Below are 25,360 nucleotides of genomic sequence, written 5' to 3' on the forward strand. Positions count from 1 at the left end.
ATATATATTAGGCATATTGTTAGGGATTTTATGATTTTGGGGAATCAAAATCAAATGCCCCGAATATATAAACGGAATCAAATAATATCAAATACATATATGGAGTGAATACAAACTGGAACTAAAATGATAATGATTATTTATTGAAATATAAGAATCCCTTATACGGACTCATGAAATCAGAAAAAATAAAAGATATAAAATTCTTGTATATGAAAAGAATAGATAATTCATTATATTTTAGTAACCTTACATAATTTTTGTATAGATACATACAATCTAGGCCGCGTTCGGTAAAGAGGGGAGTAAGTTAACTTACCTGGCACGGAAAACACAATAATAGATTAGTACATGTTTAATTAATTATTAATTATTAAAAAATATAAAATAGATTAATACGATTTTTTAAAACAACTTGCCTATAGATTTTTTTTAAAAAAATACACTAGTTCAAGAAGCATACGTACGGAAAACATGAGAGTTAGGTTAAATTATTGGGGGTGGCGAACGCGGCCCTAAGAATATTACTTGGTTTCATATTGATCTTTATATATGTGGACTATCTAGCTATATACACTCTACTACTATTCAACTAGATATTACCAGCAGTAAATACACTAATAAGAAATACCGAGTCATTGTAAATTATTTTTGTATGATTTTAGATCATATTAGTATATCGTAATAAGATTTTGTATTAAAGTAAAACATATCACCATAAACAACAGGACTCTTTAGTCTTCAGTTTTTACTAGCATGGATTTCTGTATTTATTTCCAAAATTAACAATTTCATAATCACAAATAACAAATATGAAAGAGTATCCATCTTAAAGCCATAAATTAGTATTTAATAATTTAATGAAATGTGGAAAAATGCAATGTATTGTATCTAGTTTTATATAGTTGGCTACCATGTTTTTATAATACAAAATATCGACAAATGAGTTGGACCAGGGGTATTTGCCTAAAGTATAAGATATTGTATGGTGGGTCTTTTTTTGTCCATGAAACTACTCTCATACCTGTCCAGATAAATATCAGAATAATTTGTAACTAGTATGGTTTCCGCTAGATACTTGTCTTATTGTATTTTTTCTATTTTCCAGAAAAGTCAAATATTTTTATTTCTCAATGTACCCGTCCAACACTTTTCATTTTCCTAAAATCATCCAGATATATAGAAAACTATTCGAACTGATTTCATCCTAGCTATGGGTAGAATTTGGATTCTCTGACACACTATAAAGTCAAAGGTGTTGTAGAGATACCTTAATTTTAGGTCGTCTAAATATAGTCATTTGATTTAGAAGTACATGACATTGATTCTCACCCTAATATATACCTGGCCGCGTTCGTCCCCCTCCATAAGATAACTTATCTCCATCGTTTTCCATGCGCAGGCTTTCCGAACTGCTAAACAATGTTCTTTTTGAAAATTTTTCTATAGGAAAGTTGTTTTAAAAAATCATATTAATCTATTTTATATATTTTTAAAATTAATAATTAATTAATCATGTACTAATATATTACTATGTTTTCCGTGCCAGGCTGAGTTAACTTAGCCCCAACAGAAACGAACGCGGCCTATAACGTACTAAAACAGTGAATCAAGCTGTGGCAACTATGAATCATGGTAGCACTAAACTCATTTTGCAGTGACTTTTGCCTTCACGCCCTTCATGTCGGATAATCCAGTTCAGTGTTGACTTAATTATATAGGCACATGTTTTATGGCAAATGGAGTGACCGTTGGGGTTAATTAATTGACTTATATAGGCACATGTTTTTTTCTTTTTTTTTCTTTTTGGCTTGTGCGATTAAACGCCACCGGGTGTGGAGCCCAATGGGCTGGAGGTTGTGCACCCATCGGGCTGGCCCGCATGGCCCAGAAAACAAGCGACGGAGACAGGACAGGCCCGGCCCATGAGGCGTCGAGTTTTTGAAGAATCAATTCAATTGAATGCCGCACCCACGGCCGAACCGTCTGAAAGAGAAACATACCTTGAATGCGTGCGTCGTCAGCGATGAGTGGCGCCGCGGGATCCTCTGCGGGTTCGTCTCTGTATGTCGAGAACCGAAGGGCTCGTTGCTGCGTCTCGCCAGCTAGCCACACGGATGCCCTGGCCCAACAACGGATGCACTGGATCCGGGGTTCGCGCGTTCTTCTTCACGAGCAGCCAAAATAAACGAATTAATTAAAATAGGTTGTCAACTGCAGCAAGCGAATTTGGCAAAAAGAAAAAAAGAAAGATGAATGGCTGCGTGTGGCGTGTTCTATAAATAGCTCCCACAATGGCATCAACACCAGTTACACCACAAGAAACCGAAGAGAACCAATCGGAGAGGAGGATGTGCCGGCAGGTGAGGTGCGAGGCGTGCGGCAAGTCCACGTGGGCGGGGTGCGGCCGCCACGTGGCGTCGGTGCACAGCCAGATCGCCGCCGGCCAGCACTGCGCCTGCCGCGGCTGGCCGGGCGTCCCCGACGCCGCCGGAGGGAAGGACGGCCTCGCCGCAGCGGCGGCGGAGGAGACCGCCATCAAGGCTGCCGGCGCCGGCGCTGCCGCCGGGGACCGTTCGTCTTCCACGTGATCGACGTGTGAATCTGATGTGCCTTTCGATCATATCTATGGTTTGATTATGAACGAATAATTGACCAAATCTGCTTGCCCCGTTGGTTTGGTTTGTCCGTGTATTGTACTTCGATTTGATTAACCCTGTGACTATGTTGTACTATACTGATACGATTTTCAATCGATCGGTTGATTTATGTTTCGAAGATTGTTAATTTGTTCATCTGTTCGCCATTTTTGTGCCTCAATTCGCGCGTGCCAGACCGCAGACCGCGCACTGGCCGAGCTCGCAAACATGGGCTTTCTCACGGCTGCACACGCAGCCGCAGATGGGCCAGCACCACCACTAAAGGCCTTCTGGTCACTTGATGTGTTTGCTTGACCTATATAGGCCGCGTTCACTGCCCGGGGAGATATCTAAATCCCTTTGTTTTTCACGCGTACGTTTTCCATCGAGTTTTATCAGCATTTCTTTAACAGGCTCATCGTTTGCTTGTTTGTTTTTTTTCAAAAATCAAATGATATTTTATAAATAAAAAATAATTGTAAAAAAACTTTTATATACGTGTTCTTAACGTGCTAAAGCAAATGTTAAAAATAAACTATGATAGAAAACCCTAAATTTTAAATTTAAGGTTCAAAATTTAAATTTTGGCCTTATAAGCATAAACATAAGCACTTCTCACCAAAGGTGCAATTCCCCCACACACACATCCACTCCTGAGAGTAAAAATTGCTATTCTAACCTTCTCAAAAAGTGATTTCATTATAATACCACTTCTAGTTTTGGATTTGCTAAAATGTTATTCTCAAACTAGTGCAACACACTTAAATGCCATTTGCCTATTTCTTCTAAAAAATTCAATTTGACTCTGTTCTCTTAGGGTGAAATGCCATTTGCGCCCCTAGCCCACAGACTTAAAAAAACTTGATTCATCTTGCAAATTTAAATATGGAGGAAACCCTAATATAAACTTTATAATTGCAGGTGCTTTGTTGAAATGTTAATTGACTATATAAATATTATTGGAGCTCTTAGAATTTAATAACTACTTCAATATTACTAAAATGTTAATTGCGGGTGTATTGGTGCATATAATTTTATTTTATTTTATTTTCTATATGTATTTTAGCTTGTAATGGCTTAACTCACCACCTTATTTAATATTATATATGCTTCATTATTTTTTGTTTTAAAATATTTATCTAATTGCTCACACCATTTGATTTGTTGAACTATCTTATTACTTATACTCTTGGGGTAATTTGATAAACTTACCCGGGCATAAAAAGCAAACTCATTTTCTTTTGTATCAAATAAATGAAAATGGTATTTCAACATGTTACATTAGTTTTGACAATTTTATTGCAGCGAAGAAAAAACTAGGAGTGTTATTCTAGCAAAACCTTATTTTGACGATGGCAAGAAAAAAAACAATTTTCATTCCTTCATATGTCAACCTCGATCACCATGTTGGTAACCTTCGGTTCTTATGGCTAGCTAACCATCACTGTCAAGAACCCCAATTTCAACAAGTGAAAGGTCTGTGCTCCATGTATGGCAAGTTTTGCCTCATTGGCCACATCAACGCCCCTGCCCTCATTGTCCTTGACTTTGTGTGGCAACAAGCAGACTGCTACATACGGAGTTGGCTCTTTAGCTCTACAGCGGATGACGTTCTCAACTTTGCCATAGAGATGGAGCAGATTATGTGTGATCTGTGGATTGCCATCTACGCCTTGTTTCAAGTAAAAAAATAAGCCACATGATCTACCTCAGTCATGAATTATGATCCTTGTCTCGAGGTGGCCACTGCATCGTCAACTACTACTAGCACATGAAGACACCATGAATGCACTACTAGATATCAATCACCCTATCTACGAGTCGTGGGTGATTCTCAATATTTTTTGCGGCCCTAATCTACGCTTCTCCAGCACGACGGAAGCATTGCAAGTGCGTCAATCCTACTGTCCTTAGCCTTTGACCGCAACTCTCTCACAAATCAGATGCATCATCATCACACAAAGCATATATTGAGATAGATATTTACTTCATCCGCAAGAAGGTGTCATTGGGATAGTTCCATGACCTTCATGTTCCGTCATCACAACGGTTCACATACATCATGACCAAAGGCTTGCTTGTCTAGCTATTCAATGAGTCTAGGTCCAGTCTTTGTGTTTGTGCATCTCCCGTTGTAATTGTGATCGGGTAGTAGGATATATAGACTACGTAGTCATGCATAGGAATGCATCTTTGTATTCTTTGTATAGTCCTCTAATTAAGAATCCTTGTATCTACACTTGTCTATTAATGCATGATCAATCTCCCATCTTTGCATGATCCTTATTTGCCTCAGAGCTGTTGCCTCCCCTCTCCTCACCTCGTCCTTGTCCATGAGGACATCGGTTTTCAAATTTAGCGGCATGGGTAGGGGCGAGCCCTCAATAAATAGGGAACAGTAGCTAGAGGTGGTTATTTGATGGGGAGATAGATGAAGTGGGCAAGATGGTGGTCGTCATGCTAGTTTCTACCCCAGGTCATCGGTGGCTATCCCCCACGCCCACCCAAGTGTCGTACTCCAAAGTACACGATGGAGCAGGCCGAGGCGAGAGGACGATGGCATTACAAAATTGATCCTCGATAGGGGCCTACCTGCTAGGCATACAAAGGTGACAGAGAAGCCAACGATAATTGTGTGGATAGGTAAACTTAATGCTGGCAAGTTGTTATGGGCTGCCTTGATACCCTCCCTCTTGCTCTCTAAAGCACATCTAGCCTCCTCCCCCTGTGCACCACCACCTATTCTCTTCAGATATGGCCATCGCAAGGTCAAATCTAGTGACCTCAACCATCACTGTCCCCATCAATGTATCATCCCATGAGGGCTCATAATGTAGCGTGGTTAAATGGAAAAATCGGACAGGCTTGCGCCACCTCCTTTTTCTCACTAGGGGCTGAGTAGTTGGCCGTCATCTCCTTTGTGGGTGCCTAAGTGATTTCTAGAGAGGAGGGAGGGCGGTAGAGGGTCCTTCTCAAGTAGGGTTGGCAACGGGGTAGGGGATAACTAAAAATGTAGTTAATACTATCCTCAATCATCACATCATAATATACAAGAATACACTAAAATATAAGCGTAATTCTAAAATTATAATTGGAAGTGAATAATTATCAAATAAAAGGTTACTATCCCTGCGGGTTACCACAATAATTATCAATATACCCAAGATTTTATATTTATTCATAATTTCGCGTCCCTATGGGGATCCTCGTATGTGAAGTATCCACCCTAGACCCTTCCTAGAATAATCTGGGGCCCTGGTCACGAATCGCTACGAGGGTGATTTTGGCCCCGACGACGTGCCAGGCAGGAATTTTGGCAAGCCTAATTTCAAGATAGAGGAGAGTAAGGGGATAGGATGGAAATGCATCTCATTTATGATAGTTTCATAAGCATCTTAAGTGGATCATATTTATGAACTGCCATAGTTAAAAGGCATCATCTAGGACTGTTCATACCTCATATTGTGTCATGTTTCAGAGATACGAGGCTATCATTCTATGATATGTAGATAGAATATAGATGAAATATTTTAAGGTGCACCTAGATTATTTTGGACTGTCCATTGAGTGCAGATGAAATGGCTAATATTAGTCTTACCTCTCATGGGGGTAAGAGTCATTTATTACACTACTCAAAGTCAATTAATGCTATTTATTATATAATGAGGAATGCATTAGTGTTTCGTTATTTAAAAATACGAATATTTATTATTGTTAAAAATATGTACTTGTAATTTCAGACTTGCAATATTTAAAATTTAGAACAATATACATATTATTTTATCTAAAAAAAATCAAACATTTTCAATTTTGGTTAACCCATAGCAAATAGATGCTTCAAACATAATCATAGTTTTTCTCCAAATTTGAAAATATGGCTACTAAATTTCATGTTATTTTGAATATTTAGGAGATTCCATTATTTAGAATCTTTGAAAAATCAAATGTCATGCATGCACGCATGATTTGGAAGTATGCATACGTACATGCCGTGTGTGATTTGGTAAATGGTGTGCAGGTAAGCTAATTATTTGTTTTAATCGTTCACTTATTAGCAATGACATATTAAGAGAAAGAATTGAATAAAAGAAAACCCAATAATCAACTATTAAGATTACACGGAAGTGTCTTACCCGTCAAAAGGTAAGATGGAGCACTCTAAAACATCTCTAGATGGATAGATAAAACACTAAGAGTATCCCCAACAGCTCATCCATCCCATCCTTCATACTAGAAATAGAGGATGAAGAGTAAAAGTTGACCTCTAACAGAACATCTATCTCATCATCTATTTTTGGATGTCATCCATATTAGGAGAGAGAAACTCTATATTTAGAGTTCTCTCTCCAATCCTTTAAATAAATATAAAGGATGCCATATATAGATGATCTGATGAAATATAAAGGGATATGAACTATAAAAGTATTTTAGATGATCATCCAAATAAAGATATGCATGACCAAATTTAGATGAGCTGTTGGGGATGCTCTAATGCTACTCAAGCAAATTATTCAGAAAGACGTGTCCATCGATCCACGGCACGGCAGGCGCACCGCGATCGATCGCAACAATGCTTGAAACAAGGACGGCGCCGCCACGTGGATCATACCTGTCGATCGACGTACGTGTTCATCGTCTCACGGACCACCGCGCGGATACGCACATCCTCCGTCGAACTCGAAGCAGCGCTGCCAGCTACCGCCGCCGCCTTCCACCGGCCGGAGTGCGGCAGAAGAGCTGCTCGAAGCGCCGTACGGCGGGTGCAGAAACACGTCCATGGCCGCCGCCGCCGCCGGCGTCGGCTTCCAGTGCCGCTTCCGCTGGTTGATGAACCAGTTGGTGATCTGCTTCTTGTCGAGCCCCGTCGACTCCGCCAGCGCCGCCTTCTCCATCTCCTGCAACATGTGCACACACCATGAACGGGTATTAACGATAACCTCCCTGGCCTAGCTACACAGATGCCGCAAGCTTTTCGAGCTAGCTGCGGTCATGGCGTGCACACTCCCGTTGTATTGTACCGTACCGATGGGTAGGGCCATCTGTAGTGAAGGTGCCACCAATGGAGGAGCTTCTGGCGAGCTTTCCCGGGGAGATGCCCTGTGCTATTCTTCTTCTTCCTCGAGATCTCACTCAAGAGGCTGCTCATGTAGCCGCTGTACTTGTTCAGGAGGTGGCTCGTCGTCACCTCCGTATCTCCAAAAGCAGCGCCGCCGCCGCCGCCGCCATTCTCCGGCAAGGCGGCGTTCTCGTCTTCCGAAGAAGCATCTCCTTCACAGCTAACATCATCTGCACATGAGATGAGATAGGTATACACATTAAAACATTTTGCAGGTGCAATAAGTAACCTACGCAGACAGTAGTATCAATACTATCTCCATCCTATAATAATTTTATTTTTTTCATTTGTATCCAAAATTTGACCATTCGTCTTATTTAAAAAAAATCACAAAAATTTAAAAAAATTAGTCATGAATAAAGTACTATTCATATTTTATCATCTAGGAATAATAAAAATATTAATCGCAAAAAATTTTAAATAAGACAAAAAGTCAAGGTATTATATCTAAAAACTAAAAAATAATCTTATTTCGAAACGGAGGTAGTGGTACTTTGGTGTCTCTCCTCTTTCCTCTAGCTGCACCATAGTACTCCGATCTATATGTTACGAAGGATGACAGAGTAGATATTATATTATATAGTCGTACTAAAGATCTGTCGTATGGCTGGTACAATATTTCCAAGATTTATGTATGCAAAGGAGAGAAGAAAAAGAGGATATATATATATATATATATATATATATATATATATCCATTTCATCTTGATAAAGAAATTAAATGGCATGCCAAATTCCTCTTGCGAAAGAGAGAAACTTGTACATGCATGCAAAGACAGCCGGCCCCAAAACCATAGTACTCTATATGTTCCAAAATATAAATATTTAATTTATTTGATTTAAAATTTGTACCATATTAATCCATATAATTCTTGGACAGCGATTCCGATGTAGGAAAACCCATACATTTTTAGTCAACCAGTTGCTTGGGAAGACAATATAACCAAATCAAAAATTTAAGGAATTGATCAATGGGATAGCTAAAATAAAATATTTTGACTTAACCTTAGTATTTGCTGACCACATTAGTACCATCATCCAAATTAATTGCTGTTCCAAATGACTTTTTGCAAGTAGCGGCGCAAATTAAACTAGCTATAGCTAGCTAAATTTACGTTACAATTAGAGAATTTACAATACAGTGACTAAGATGGTGCTGGTAGAAATAAATAAGTTATCATATAGACCATGATAATGTGGCAAAATGAGTAAATGAAGAAAGATAAGGAAATCAAGGAGTGTTTGGCTTCATATTTGTAAAAAAGAATAATAATATATGAATAAAACTTTTATATATTTGTTCTTAGCGATCGAACGGTCAAGAACAAAAAATAAAATACGATGAAAAAATATAAAATCATTGCTAGTGCTTTTATATTAAAAGCACAAAACCTTTATATATTAGTAGCGTTTGTAATAAAACAGTAGCATCTTGTTTTGGACCCGGACGTGGATCAATGATATAGAAATCATTGGTAGTGCTTTGGATTAAAGACAATCCCGTACGTGCTGCCAGCTGCAAAAACTGTCGCATTAATTAATAGCCAGCCAGCTAAGGCAGCCTATATAGTTTCCAAATTTTTTTGGCAAAAACGTTTCACCGGATGTCGAAAAAGTTTTCGGACATGAATGTAAAAATAAATTTTAGATTCCGCCTGAAAACCACGAGACGAATTTTTTAAGTCTAATTAATGTGTCATTAGCACATATTGGTTACTGTAGCACTTATGGCTAATTATATCCTAATTAGGCTTAAAAGATTCGTCTCATGATTTCCCTATAACGGTGTAATTAGTTTCAATGTTCATGTATATTTAATGTTTTATTTAGGTGTCTAAAAATTTGATATGATATTTTTTGGAAAAAGTTTTTGGGAATAAACATGCATGGCCTAAACCAATCCAAACACGGAGAAATTAAACTTCTGCACCCCACGGTGGGATCCACATCATCTGAAGAGCTCATCCAATCACGCAACGCGTGTACGTACGTACGGATCGATCGACGATGCAGGCCGGCAGGAGTAATAATCATCATCGATTATCCAATCACGCGCGCATGCACGTACGGATCCAATCACACGCAGGCGTTTCACGTGCTAAATACGTACTAGTTAGTACGTGCAGATGCAGAAGACTTGATTGGGCTCGCTCTTGCTTGCATACAACAAGCACAGTGTTTCTGCTGCACAGATCGATCGATAGATAATAACGATCCACCACATGACTGGCTAGTGGACGACATGTGAATTTGCTTAGTTGGAGCACACGCCAGCATGCATATATAGTTGTGCAAAATCAAACTAATTTTAAGAACTCAAATATATATATAGAATGGCGACTGAAATTTTTTCACGGCGTAAGGATATATATATTAGCACGTAGTACTTTCACTTTTACAATAGTTGAACAAGTTATATCTCCTTGTGTGTATGTCATGAAAGAGTTGTTTTAAGTTATACCTCTATGGAGGTAAGAGCTTCAACAAATCTAGACCATTGATTATTAATAATATTTTTAATAAAAATATGCCTTAATTAATAATCAGGAAATACCAACACACATGGAATGCCCTTTCCAAAAATAATCTCTCGCATGGCTGAAATCAAGGGCAACTAGTTTAGCCATATTTAATCTATCATTAAGTTTTGCATGTCAATTTGAATTATCAAACTTGTAGCATGCAGTATTCGAATAGATATGATTTGAATATATGAGAGTTCTTCAACATTTCAAGTGTAGTTTTTAAATTAGAAAGCATTGGTTTTAGCATTTTATAACCTTTTTACACCAAATTTGAAATTTTATAAGATATATAAGATTTTTACGCTGGTTTTTAAATATGTTATGCCAGTATGTATATATGTTTTTGGAAAATGATATATAAGATTCTTTTTGCACAAATATGTTTATTGCATGTGAAAGTTTAAGTTATAAAACAGAGTATGTATATATCATGTTTCCATGCAAATTCAAAATGATGTTTTAATGGCATGCAAAATGTATTTGTATTTCCTTATAATGAGGTCTTACCTCTCATGAGGTAATATGTATATCAACCGTTAGATCCAGGCCAAACCAACGGTCCAAAGAAACTTAGAGTACACTAAAAAAATCCCGTCATGAAAACCTTGTAGCAAGATATCTCACTCATCCTTATTGAAAAAAGCGGGGCTACGTCTCTCCCATAAAACATGATGGTGTTAGTCCCATTAAAGAAAAATATATGATTGTTACTTTTTTTATGAATGAATAATTTATAGTTTTGAATATTTATATAAATTTAAAAATGCAAACGGTCGATTGAATATAGATTTAGAAGTTAAAGGCGTCAAATAAAAAACCGGAGGAAGTAATTAACAAATTGCGCAAATTTTTTTTTTTTGCAAGAGCAGCTAGTGGGAACCATGCTCGAAACCTAAAGGCAAAGGAGCTTTGGATGAATGAACACCTATTATCTGATTAGTAACATAACTTTGTTGACTTCGATAAGTATGTGGTTCCTCTATAATTAACCTCTCTAACTCTTCTTGATCTAGCTAGAGCCATATGCATGTGGGCCGGATTAGTTGTACTCAACTTATTAAATTATAGTTTTTGAGCTAGAAATGTTATACATTTGTTTCTAATGGTTCATGCGGTTACGTTATCAACCATAGAAGATTCTGTGCTAGTGTTGTTCTCTTGTTCTTTAATCGACAAATAGGCGTGTACCCTACCTACACAGCGAAAGCTGCTGGTACTGTTGCGACATTCAGATCTGAACAGGAAAAGGCCACGATTAACTGAAATGGTTTGACATAAATAAATACATAATGCGAGTGTTGTGTGCACCTAGTGCCAACGATTCGATCTGCGCCTCGATGCCTCTGAAGAACTCTTCGGCTTCTTGTATTGGCCTCCCTAGCTCCTGTCCGTACCTCGTCAGCATGTAACAGTAGGTTTCCTGTACACAAAAGATTCAAGGAAAAAAAACAAGCACTTTTTAATTTGATGTAAGTATGTACGTAACAGTATATGTTTCCTGTACACTGTAGTACTAAAATTGATGTGATTGTAACAGTAGGTACGTACTACTGTTACAGTATGTTTCCTGTACACAAAAGAAGAGAGAGATGCACTATAAGAACAACAAGAGAGTACTCTGATCAACAGGCATATATATATCCATCCATTACCATGAATTGGTCGAGCTCGTGGTCAGCTGCCGGCTGCAGTTCTGCAGGACGGCGCCAGTCGCCGGAATTCGACTGGAGGTCGTCGGTGAGAGAGGACAGCCGGCCAGCGACATCCAGTGGCGCTCCGACCTTACGTTAGTTAGTTAGTACACACAAACAAGAACGAACGAATGGATGAAGAATACCATATTTACTTTTGCATGGTAGATAATTAGAGCGCGACGTTATTAACGTGCGTATACCTTCCTGCAGTCTACGAATGCTCTCAGGAGAGACGGATACAGAGGGTGCGACATGATCTTCGCCTTGAGTATTGCTTCTGACGGTAGTGGTGATGATGATTGGCCGCCGCCGCCGCCGCCGCCATGGTTGGATTGCCGACCAGAGGCCGGCCGGAGCGCCGGCGGCGGCGAAGCAGCGTACGTGAAATCTCTAGCCGAGCAGAAGGGAGCTGTGCTGGTGTCCTTGGCGCCGCCATTGGCAAGGAGGAGATGGAGCTGCTCCATGTGACCGAGTCTGTGAATTATCTTCTCGGGTCCAAGCCAGCTAGCTACCTAGCTACCTGAGTGAGGGATTGAAGTATTTGTGGGGGGAAGCTGCCTCTAGGCAACTAGACATTATAATATATATCGTAAATGTAACATTAGGGCAAGGAGGTGCTTCTTATTTGGTGTCCATTTTCTTTTTGTACTGGATCGATCGACCGATCGGATTGAGACATCGAGTGATTGAGAGGGAGGGGTGGTTTGTGCTTACAAAATAAGGATAGCCATGGGAGGAAGAAGTTAAAACGGTTGATCCACATATACTCATAATTAATACTCCCTTCGATTTTTTTGTTTGACGTTGTTGACTTTTTTATCGTTTGATCATTTATCTTATTTTAAAAAATTATATAATTATTGACTATTTTATTATGATTTGGTTTATTACTAAAGTAACTTTAAGTATGATTTGTAATTTTATATATTTGAACAAAATTTTTAAATAAGACGTAGGATCAAACGTAAATCAAAAAGTCAACGGCGTCAAAAAAAAACAAGAGGGAGTACATACTAATATATTAGAGGGAGATTAACAATGGCTGTTGTTAAGGGTCTCTTTGCTCAATTATTATTGGCTTTTAATTCCTATGCAGCTAGCGAAGCTAGCTTCACTAGTTATAGGAAATGGGCAAATACGTACAACTATAAGCTAGCATCTGTAGCTAATATAATTGTGTCCCTTTTTTTCTTGAAATCTCAAGGCTTCTCATCATTTTGCCCTATAACACATCATATTGCACGGTCAACTTAGCTAGCTATAGCATATTAATTTTATCCCCTCAAACATGGAGGAATGCCACATTAATAATGTTATCCCTGCTACATTACCATTTTTTTTTGTAGAAATGCTTGTGTTTGGAAGTATAGTACAATTCCATGGGTATATTATTCACAATTTAGAGATTAAGTATCGAGTGTATTCTTCTAGAATATCGAAACACTTCGTTACAACCCTATTATCTTAGTATTTTTAGCATTTTAAAGTGATACCGAAGTACCGATAACGATATATGGAATTACATTGTTATCTCAACATCATCTGAAATCTTACTGCTAAATAGCATAACTCTAATTGATAGCTATGTATGACTGCATTTCTAAACAGTAGATATGTAAGGTCACTTCTAAAAATGCTTCGGAATATGATGACGTCAAGTATTTTAATAAAAACATAGATGTTTGCAATGACGTCAAATAGTTTGAAACATCATATGGGAGTATAAATTTGAGAGCAACTATTATACATAATACCGTTCCGTACGGGATGATACCAAGTAGTTACTAGATTTGATACCTTCCTAGCTAGCATGGTATCATGTACAACATATAAATATACTAGTCAAACATCTATTGTTGTTACTTAGCCCCTCTGTCTCCTGTGTAAAGCACATATATGACATGTACCTTGTGGACATGCTCCTCTAGATCTAGCCCTAGCCCTTCCATTGGGGGAATCAAGCATTGGGGGCATGGGTAACTAAACCTCATAGTGCTCAGTCTTCAACGCTGCTATCTTGTAAGGGGAGTAGTCCACCACTGAAGAAAGAGCATTTCCATCACCGACATGGTTCAACCTAATGGCACAAGATGCTCATGATATGGAGCATGGTGAGAACAAGGATGCATCAAACTAAGAGGGTTGCCTTCATCAGAGCTGATGGTGGTGGAGGTACTCAACGCAACGGTGGCAACGACTATGGAGCCACCTCCCTGTGAGCGAAAGGAAAAAGGTGAAAGAGTGGTTCTTTGTCGATGTACAGCGGGTGGTGGACCATAGTGGATAAGCAGGGAGAGCAACCATCAGATCAAGGAGATCGAGGGAGGATCTTGCCAAAGAAAGCTCAACGTAGGGTTGGAAGTAGATGGATCAGAGGGACATGGGAATAGGATAGGATGAGGTGGCCCCAACAGATGGGGAAGAAACCTCGATGGAGTAAACTGTTGGAGGATATCAGATGATGGACTAGGGATACAGCATTAGGCACCACACTCACCCATTTGATTAACGATGCTTGGGATATCGTCCCAATACGATAAATTTTAATATCCTACTTTAACACTTTGAAGATACCATAAATCAATAAAAAAAATATCATAGATTTCAAAGTACATCTTCAAAGAACCAAGAATCACTATCGAATACCCACAAAAACATGCGTAATTAATGTCCATTTGTTATAATGATGTTAACCTAACCAAGAACTCCATACGGTAAGTAGGAGCTAGTCTTCCTCCTAGACACATAAGACAAGGCATCTGACCTTGTATGCACCATGCATGAAGCTGAAGGAGATAGGCTACATTATATGTTATTATTGTTTCTTTTAACAAGAGGGTCCAGAGATATTATTACACAACAAATATGTCAGCTCAGCATGCACACATCATATATCACTAAATTAATCAGTCTCTTCCTGCTATCGCCTGAATTCGGTCGTCGCTGCACCGTTAACAAATATATAAATGTGCGTACTTTTGTTTTTTCATTGTTCTAATTTATTTCCTATGGAAAATGCACTAGTACGTCGTAAGTATTAAATTGCACGTGGCTGTAATGTGCTGGCTGCGATCTGAAAAATCAATTTTGAATCAGTACTGTTGTCAGTTGCTACAGTCAAATAATGATGTGTACTGTTTCCAATTGGCCTAGCTAATTTAATTTGGATCGGTGTTGCTAGTTGCTACAGGGGAAAAATGATGTGTACTGTTTCGAATTGTTATTTTTGCTATAAAGTAGATGCCTATTTATATGCAATAATATTTTGATCATATTAGTTGTCAGTTTGTATGGCACAAATCGCATGCATGCACACAAACCGGTAGTACAGTGGATTTTATTACAGTAAGCAACGAGCTTAATAATGTTCTTAGTCTGATGATCAATAACGAGCCACGTCACACAAACCGGTCGTATATATAACTAGTCAGCGCCCCGCGCTTTGCCACGGTACATCGAAAGAAAATGAAAAAGAAATATTTTTATGTATATTTGATATCAAATTACATAACTGAATATATGTGGTCGCCACTGCTTTTAGACATATACCAAAATAATCATAAGCCATATTGATGGAGACGGTAAGTTTGCAAAAACAGGTGTGTTCTTTGCTCTTTGCAGCTTCTTTCTCTGATACAGGTTGGTTGGCGCACACCTAAAGCTTTTCGTTGTATTGAGAAAACGGATACTAAAAAGAGATAATTAGATAATTATGGTTATTGAGTAGTAAAGACGCATCTAGCTGTACAGAATTACTCTCGATCAAAATATGAATATGAATAACATAAATTCCTGGAACATATAATGTCAACTCATAGTAACAAATTCCTTAGCATCCATATAACCAAAATGTAGGGTAAAGAGTAAATATTTTTGTGCTTGCAGTGGTGGAAATCTTTTCGTTCAAAGCCAAACTATGTATGCTCGGCAGCGCAGACGTCAACCGAGGAGAATGGAGAGGGCGTCGACAAATCGATGGCAGGGGGAGCAAGAAGCAAGCGTAGATGTGTGCGCGCAAAGGCAGCCGGCCAAGTGAGGAGGGGTGGATGGAGCAGAGAGGATGGGAGTAGCTGCCGGCGGCCGCGGAGGCGGAGAAGACGTGAGCGCCGATTTCCTATCTGCAGTGAACGCGTCAATGCGCTAGGACGCAAGGAAGCTGGTTGAAGGTTTTCTGCTGATCGAACGCTAGGCAGAGCAACGAACGAAAATCTAATGGTATTGGTGGGCTACTGTAGTTTCTACAGTAAATTGAGTCTTTAAACGAAGTACAGGTGTCATGGCAAGGCACAACAGAGGCCTTTCACCAGGAATCAATATTTTGTAAAGATGTTTTTATTACCACGCATGAATATTAACAAGGTTTTTTTTAAGGTATCAAGAGTTTTAGTACAAATTTTTGGTATCTTAAGTTATATAAATATCTTAAGATACTACACTTTTACACTAAAAAAATATGATATCTTGAGATATTTTTTAAGAATAGTAAAAAAGCTGCTGCAGAGAACAGTAAGCACCTGTCATTTTGGGAACATGGTCCCATTCGTGCGTTGTCTCTGTGCACCGATCGACCTGCAGCCGATTCAGTTGAACAGTGCTAACTTGACATCCGATTCAACGACATGAAACCATAAATGCACTTTATTCCATGACAACATCATAAAAGCACTGAGTCGGTGAAATGAAAATTTTTGCATATCACATAAGACTTTGACCGGATGTCGGAAGGGGTTTTCGGACACGAATGAAAAAACGAATTTCACGGCCGGCGTGGAAACCGCGAGACGAATCTTTTGAGCCTAATTAGTTCTTTATTAGCTTAGGTGGATTACTGTAGCACTTATGGCTAATCACGTACTAATTAGGCTCAAAAGATTCGTCTCATGATTTCTTACATAACTGTGCAATTAGTTTTTCATTTTATCTATGTTTAATACTCTATTTAATTGTCCAAAGTTTCGATATGATGTTTTTGGGCGAAAATTTTTGGAACTAAACAGCCCCTGAGTAAGTAGTGTCCGTAGGGAGCTTCAATTCAAGGAGAATACAAAGAAAGGGCTCATTTAATCCATGGTATAAATGACTAGAATAATATCGATCTAGCTAGCTTCTTATATATTTCTTATTATAATAATGAAAATTTATAATTATCCCATTATGATTTTATAAAGTTAAAGATATGTCATTGGTATCTAACTAATATGTAGAACATACATGAGTCTAAACCATAAGAATGAAAATTTTACCTGATTTAAAGTAAAAATATAAGTTTAAGGGTGGACAAATTTGAAACATGGATAATAATAATAGGTGAAGCAAAGTGCAATTAATGCACTCAAAATAATTTTAGGTACTGTTTTAATTTGTCTTATCTCATGAAAAGAGAGTCATATAACGGTAGTAATTAACAAAAAAGAACCCGTAAAATTAATCTTAAGCCCAGTTCTAAAATTAATTACTTTCCAATTTCTTATTAGCTAACCGAAAGAAGACATTAATTCATCCGCTAGTGCATCTTAATTTAGCAAAAATTGATCAAAGCATCTTGCAGTAGTTCAACCAAAAATATGCATCCAATATTGCATGGACCTGTGGAGTGTCTGAATCATGCAAGGTGCAACCGAGGCAGGTCAAGAATGAATCAATAGTGCTTAATCAATTAATTAATTGGTGTTGTCATAATTCGATCATCCAATGCTTGCGTGCACTGCAAAATATAATTCGATCATGCTCCTGGGTCACATGTATAGGGTGGTCCAGTACATCATTCTCTCTCTCGATCTTTCATTTCAGTGTCATTAGCAGGGCGATTCAACTTTCTAAATCGATCAAATTGAAAGCGGTACGGTGAACTAACTCAATAATTAATGTCCCAATCGCTCTGAATAGTCTCTCGTTTCAGATTTAAGCCAAGGTCGGTCGGCTAGCTGCAGCCTTTGACCCTCTCAACACCTCGATCGATCGATTGATTGATCGCTAGCATTGCAATTTATTAAGCATGAATGCATGATCGAAGCCTTTTGCACTTTGGCAGTGATATCCGGTGCTCGCTCTGTCTAAAAATATAGCTACTTGTAGCCGTTAAAATTTGTTACAAAATATAGCAAAGTCTCCTTTTACTATTCTATCTCAACCAATCATAACTATAGTTGTCCTATTTATTTTTTAACTACTTAATTAATTTCTTTATCAACCCGTCATCATATTTTCCATGTTTCATTTTAACTACCTGCTTGTTTTAAGTAGTTGTATCCAATTAACTCTATAAATTATCATAGTTTGAGCTGGAGGTAATAGTAGTAACAATATGAACAGATCGAATTGAAAATGCCAGTCGAAGGATTGCGAAACGTTTAAGCATGTTTAGTTCCCAAAAAACATCAAATCGAATTATTGGACACCCAAATAAAACATTAAATATACATAAACATTAAAACTAACTACAACGTTAAGGGGAAAATCGTGAGAGGAATCTTTTGAGCCTAATTAGAACATAATTAGCCATAAGTGCTACAGTAATCAATATATGCTAATAATAGATTAATTAGACTCAAAAGATTCGTCTCGCGGTTTTCAGGTGGAATCGGAAATTTGTTTTTTCATTCGTGTCCGAAAACTCATTCCGACATTCGGTCAAGCGTTCCACGTGATCTTTTTGCCAAAATATTTTGACAACTAAACAAGGCTCAAGTTAATTTACTGTGCAAAGGGAATCAAAGCAATAATTAGTCAGTAGTAGATACGCGCGAAATCAACATGACGACTGGTCCGGGTAGCGTGAGGTCTTTCTCAGGATGCATGCTAGCTTGTCGATCATGTTTGTTCCACAAGGACATATATACGCAGGTCCTTTGCCCAAATCAGTCGCTCTCACACTTACCCAGCTCTGTTTTTTTTAATTAATTGTTGGTTGTGGACTATTCGTCGCACCCTTCAAAAATTCTTTACACTAGCATTGCCAATTACCGTGACACTAAATCTAACTATGGTATTTGTTATGCGTAGGGTTTATCTGATGTAAAATATATCCACGAGATTATTAATTATAGCAAGAAGAAAGAAGCATTATTTCTTTTTTTATAGGTTCAGACTCTCTAATGACGGATAATAGCCTAAGTTAGTGTTGCTATTGTATCAGTCTCTCATGAGTACAACATATAAGGAGAAAAAATCTAATATAGTTTGTAATGATATTGGTGTGGAGCTCACGCATTTATATTGTTGTCGGTGGCTAGACGTTGTCGGGTTTCTACGATGTCGACTCGATAGATTGTCTTGGCTATCTTGGCATATCTTTTCCCAAATAGGTGTTGCATTTATATCCACAATTACCACTTATTCAAGTAGATTTATAAAGACAACTATGAATAATATTAATTTGAGTAGTGCTGGTAGTTGTATTTGTTTTCTTATCTGACTTCTTCCTTATACGCTTGGAAACTTAATAGATATGTATGTACCTCCTTTATTTCAATATAGGACCTGATACGTAGTACTCCTATCAAAATAAGAGTACACACCTATGATGTGTCACATATCTTTTATACTAACACACTATAGAACATTTGTACAAATGAGTAAATATGATGTGGGGGTAAGAAACGCTTTTAAAAATAAATATTTAAAGATGGTTGACCTACTCATGGTCATATATAAAAAATCATGGGGGTTGCATTTACAATACTACTTGCTTAAATGTTTTTTTTCAGCCTTTGAACCTTTTAGGTGCCGAAGGGCAACAAGTCATATCATATTTTGTGCGCGTTTACGCTATGTGGGGTTTGCATTTGGTACCTCTCCTTCCACGCAAAGTCTTAACATTAATTTCATCTATCAGCTACTTAGATTCAAGATGTTTTTTTTTTCTACTCCAACTCTTTGAAATTTATAGTGTTTATTCAGAACTATAAATGATTTCATGTGAGAAGGTAACCAGCTACAAAGTTGACAATGTTGCAAGTTAGGATCTACAACCTTGATATAGGCCCTGTTCGTCACCACCTATAAGTTATCCAGATTTTCTCGTTTTTCGTAAGCACGTTTCCCAAACGGCTAAATGGTCTATTTTTTAAAAAAAAATCTACAGAAAAGTTGTTTTAAAATATCATATTAATCTATTTTTATTTTTTTGTAATTAATAATTAATTAGTAGTATATTACTACGTTTTCTATGTTGGATAACTTACCCCAACCCCTGCCACAACGAACAAGACCATTGTGCTAGTACCAAATAAAATGCCAATCTTTCCCGGTTATCCCTAGGCGTTAACTCCTTCGAGAAACCGAAACATGCAAGCTGAGTCAGCTAGTTATTCGAGGAAAGGTCAACCAAAAAACAAAACAAAAAACGAGAGACAAGCTAGCTAGCTAGCTGTTGGTTGGTGTGTCTCTGGCTGCATATATATCCTACCTTGCTTGTGCATATGCGTGGTTAGGGAGATAGGGTTCGTCGATCGGTCATGGCCGATCGACCGCTGGGTGGTCACCGTCTTCCTCGGCGCCGTCAGGTCGCTGCGCCGGCCGGCGGCCGGCAGAGGCACAGCCACTGATGCGTCACTTCACTTTTAGCTCGCGACCGATCGACCAGCCGCCATGGGTACACGCGTATTGACGCTACTTCACAGCTCGATCGATCGATCGCTAATTTGTCTCTGGGACGGCTGTTTGTTGGCCCAAGATTGAACGCAAAACCCTAGCTTAAGGTTAGAATAATATTAATGCTAACCTCTTTGAGAATGATGATCAGTGCTATCTTTTCAAGCACTCACCTTTGTTCTCGAAGATTAGGACCCTGTGTTTGTCTCTAGTGATGAGCACTACGAATTAATTAATTAGCTGGGTGGTTAGAAAGGTCGGGAGGAGGGGGTGTTTAATTGTAGGGTTCTTAGGATCAAAGAGCCATCAAAGGTGGCAGCATGCATGGTAGCGACATGGATAGCTAAAGGGGAATATATACGGCCGAGGCTAGCTGCTGCTAAGTTCTATTCGGGCGATTTACAAGGGTAAGGACCACTTCATCTAGATAAATGCTTCATATATATATATATAATATATATATATATATATATATATATATATATATATATATATATATATATATATATATATATATATAAGTAAGTAACCAACTGAAAGAGAAATTAAATACCCGTCAGAACTTCTTTCTTGTACATGGTTATTATGGCAATCAGGTTAATTTACCATCGGAATGTAATAAACCTGCTTTTACTACATTGCTTTTAAAAAGAATTATATTGTTGAGTGTGTTGAACATGCTTTTAAGAGAATTATATTATTGATAAAATACGTCCATTTTTTCTCAGTAATTTTACTCAATAAGCACGTGGCTAGCACTGTTACCGCGGAGTTACCCCTCCTCCCCAACGGTGGGAGATGGGAATGGTGATACCCACTAGCCACATTTAGAGGATTTCCATGCATATTAGCACAACGACAACACATCAGGTTTTTTTTTTGACTTTATGTCATACTCTTTGATGATGCATTCCAAAATACTATTCTACTAAAAGACTTCGTTTTTGTTTTTGCCACTAGAGAGAGAAAAATAATTCTTTGTGTGCCATTTTAGACAGAATATGCAGCCACGTGGTTGCCACATCACCTAGGCAATATGGCACCTAAAGATTTTGCCCCTTTCATTCCCTTCTTTCTACTCCATCTCTTTTATCGACACTCCTTTGTCAACTAGCCGTCCTAGCTCGCCAGTGAACTCCCTGCCTAGTAAGCTACTAAGCTCCAGCTGTCCCCTTTGCTCCGTCCCTCGTTCAAAACCACCGCCACTACCATCGGCATAGGAGCGGCAACCAATAAACCACAAGTGTGTCGTCGCGAAGAAGGCGAGGACGGGCGACGGCGGCTGAGCAAGCCATTGTGGAGGAGGCAAGGATGGGAGGCGGTTTAGGAACCAGATGAAGGTGCCGATCTCCTGGGGCGTAGATGAGGATGAAGATCGTGGCGATGTCAGTGAAGGTGGTGACATGCTCTTCCGTGGTCTAGGTAGTACAGTAGTAGCATGTATCTTTAGCCTCATCATGCATGCTTGCTATGATAATCAGTGGCGGAGAGAGGTGATAGGAGCTAGTGCAACTCAAACGGATCATACTAGAGGAGGGTTCGAGCATGAATGATCTCAACAATCATTAGAGGAGTAGGGGTTTGGACACTTATTATGACATAAAAAAAATACCTCATGTATTATCGTTATTGTTGATTCATGTCTCACCATGTCAAAGGAACAAGAAAAGAAATGCAGGTGAGTCACTTTTTTCGGATGTGTATCCAAATTGTGTATTTTATTATGCCATGTAAGCAAATGTGTCAAGTTGGAAACAATCTAGTGGCCCGACTGGAAAAAAAAAAAAGCAAAGTCTTTTGGGAGGATGGTCGATAGTGCGGCAGGCAAATACTCCATCTGATTTTTTTATTTAATATCGTTAACTTTTTATATTTACATTTTAACCGTTCATCTTATTTAATTTTGTATAAATATGTAAAATTATAAGTTGTTTTTAAAGTCCCTTTAGTAATAAATTAAATCATAACAAAATAATTAATAATTATATTATTTTAATAAGACGAAGAGTCGAATATATATCCAAAAGTCAATAACGTTTATTTGGATAGTAGTAAAGAAAAACGCAGCACATGCAGGTTACGTTATAGAGGAGTTTCCTTTGAATGAATCCTTTGTAGCTCATGGGGCCTTAACGGGCCACAGGCCCATGCCTGATGTTGGGCCAAAACTTGATCAAAAAATGATTAAACAGGCCATGCCTAGCGAAGCTGATGCATTTGCGTTAGAGCAGCTCCAGTGTTGCGAATAATTGAACCGCCGCCCCAGAAAATCAAACAGAGCACACTGCACACATGGGAAGCCAACCGAAGATGGACAAACTAAACCTTCATCAGAGCCACACAAAGGGTCAATTAAGAGAATATAGTTCACTTGTGGGCCCACACACTGCACCTATGGAGCCCTGTAAAAGTGAAAACGAACTGAACCCACTTTAATCGATTTACACATTGGAGGTTCCTAAGGCTGCATCATTTTACTAGATTTTTTTTTCTTATTTTTTACATATGCTCTTCTCCAACTACTTGGAGGTATTTTCTTCAAAGAAATTTTATATAAAAATGGTCAACAGTATATGCAATACGAAGTACGGAACAACAATTCTTACCTTGTAGCCCTTTTAGAAAACTTTAATTATAAATAGACTCTTAAAAACTTGAATTAAAGATGGATATTTTTGCTCAGCGTCATGGTCATTGGCGTCGAGGTCCAATGTCTTGGTACCAAAGATGATGACGCCAATAACCTTAACCTTCGGGATTGCTAAGTCATTAACATGGAGAAGAATAGTGTCAATGTCATCTATTTATAAATATTTTCCTTATGTATAAATCTTTTTTTTAGAAATTTTTTATAAATAGGTCCTCGACGCCAATATCATTGACTATTGGCGTCGTTCTTCCCTGCTTCTCAACTGCTAGGAGCAAGGATCTCGATGTCAACGACTGTGGGGCAAAACATTGAATCTCAGCGCCAAGATCATTGACGTCGATTAAAAAGGTTTATTCCGGTTGAAAGTTTTTTCAAAAATCTATTTAAAAAATAAATTTCCTAAAACATTGTTGAACATAGCTGGGTCTCACACGGTCACACCTCTCTTTTCTTTGCTTTTACTACCCTTCTTTGATGTCAACGCACGTTATCAACGAACTGGAACGGGTCGGGTTGGAAGTTTGAAGAATAATTGAATTAAATACTCCCCAACTGCCTGAAAAATGTCTGCGTGATGTCAGCAATGAGTTGATTGGCCGGATCTTCTACGGAGTTTTTCATGTGCATCCAATTTGGTTTATGTCACAGCCTCGACTCGATTATCTCATTTCTGGAGACTTGACTCCAAGGCTCCATCATTTTGCTTTTTAAGAAAAAAAACAAGAACATATTTTTTAAACGAAAAATAATTTACGAGTAAAATTTATATATATATATCCTTAACGACTCAAAAACAAAATATGTAAAACACACCATCTTAACAACTCAAAAACGAAATATATAAAACAAACCACGATTAAAAAAACAGAAAATAAAATCGAAAATTAAATTCTAAAATTCTAATTTTGGCTTATAAGCAGTTGCTGCAAAATGATGGTAGTCCATGAATTCATTTTTTAAGTACTAATCCATTTCAGCCTAATCTTATTTACAATCTTCTTCACTGTTTGGTTTGATAAAGAAAGCGTAAATTTGTTAAACTATAGGAGTAGATATTTTAACCAAACAATCCCAAAACTGTATATTTAAAAACATATATCATGAAACTCTAAATTTAACATCAACATCAAAACTACATATTTTAAAATATTGTGTTTCACAAATACGTATTTAGTGATAAAGCTATTAAAGAACTTATATAATCTTTAGAGTTTAGATTTATAGCATCATTAGTCTTTTAAGTTAAAAAATTAACATGTATGATTGTGGTAAAATCGGGGTTAGACATATGCATTTCGTTACACGAGGCCTTATTGTTTTTTAAGTAAATGCTACATCACTAAATATACTTCCTTCATTCAAAAATATTTATCGTTTAGAACAAGATTTAATTAAACTTCTAAAATTTTAACGAGCAATTTTTTCGTAAATGTTTAGTCTAAATACAATCCCTCCATATTTTTTTTATGATGTTATTGACTTTTAAATTCACGTTTGACCTTTTGTCTTATTCAAAAAATTATATAGTTATTAATTATTTTGCTATAATATGATTTATTATTATAGGAACTTTGAGTATGCTTTATAATTTTGCATATTTTAATATAAATTTTGAATAAGACGAGCAGTCAAACGTAGATTTAAAAGTCAATGGTGTCATATAAAAAAATTTGGAGGGAGTACAAAACAAATGGTATACATATATTCTACTTGAAAAGTACTATTATAATATCATAAATATATTAGATTTTATAAATTTATTTTAATACAAAATTGCTTATGAAAATTTTATTAGTTTGATATAATTTTAGCCTTAAAAAAGGAATATTTTTGACCAGACGGAATACACTATCAAACACTATTTTGATAAGTATACTTAGTTTTGCGGAACTTAGTTGGAAATAAATTCTCGCTCGTAGTAGCATATGCCAGCCGGGGCAGGCATAGCGATGCCCGGATCCATCCTTGGTTTCACCGGATCGGACCATTCTAGATTCTAGACTCTAGAGACGCAAGAACAGATCGGTCAAACTGGATGGACCAATCAATCCAATGCCACAACCAAAAAGAAAATGGAGAAAGAGAGAGCGCGCGTGTATAAATAGACCCAAGATTATCTCTGCTCCCAACCACGCTGGTCTGTC

The 25,360-nt window shown here is 37.7% G+C and overlaps 1 protein-coding gene across 1 annotated transcript; it reads right to left on the reverse strand.

Annotated features, from left to right (window-relative positions):
- Positions 1-7,276: 7,276 nt before the first annotated feature.
- On the reverse strand, positions 7,277-12,256 carry LOC102714908 (putative homeobox protein knotted-1-like 5). The gene is made up of 5 exons (XM_006651616.2): positions 12,175-12,256; positions 11,933-12,061; positions 11,589-11,700; positions 7,663-7,925; positions 7,277-7,534 (listed from the first exon to the last, which is right to left on the reverse strand). The coding sequence occupies exons 1-5, from the start codon at positions 12,226-12,228 to the stop codon at positions 7,277-7,279; spliced, it is 816 nt and encodes a 271-aa protein (XP_006651679.2). The 5' UTR covers positions 12,229-12,256.
- Positions 12,257-25,360: the final 13,104 nt, after the last annotated feature.

The sequence above is a fragment of the Oryza brachyantha genome, chromosome 3 (assembly GCF_000231095.2).
Source record: "Oryza brachyantha chromosome 3, ObraRS2, whole genome shotgun sequence".
Taxonomy (NCBI): domain Eukaryota; kingdom Viridiplantae; phylum Streptophyta; class Magnoliopsida; order Poales; family Poaceae; genus Oryza; species Oryza brachyantha.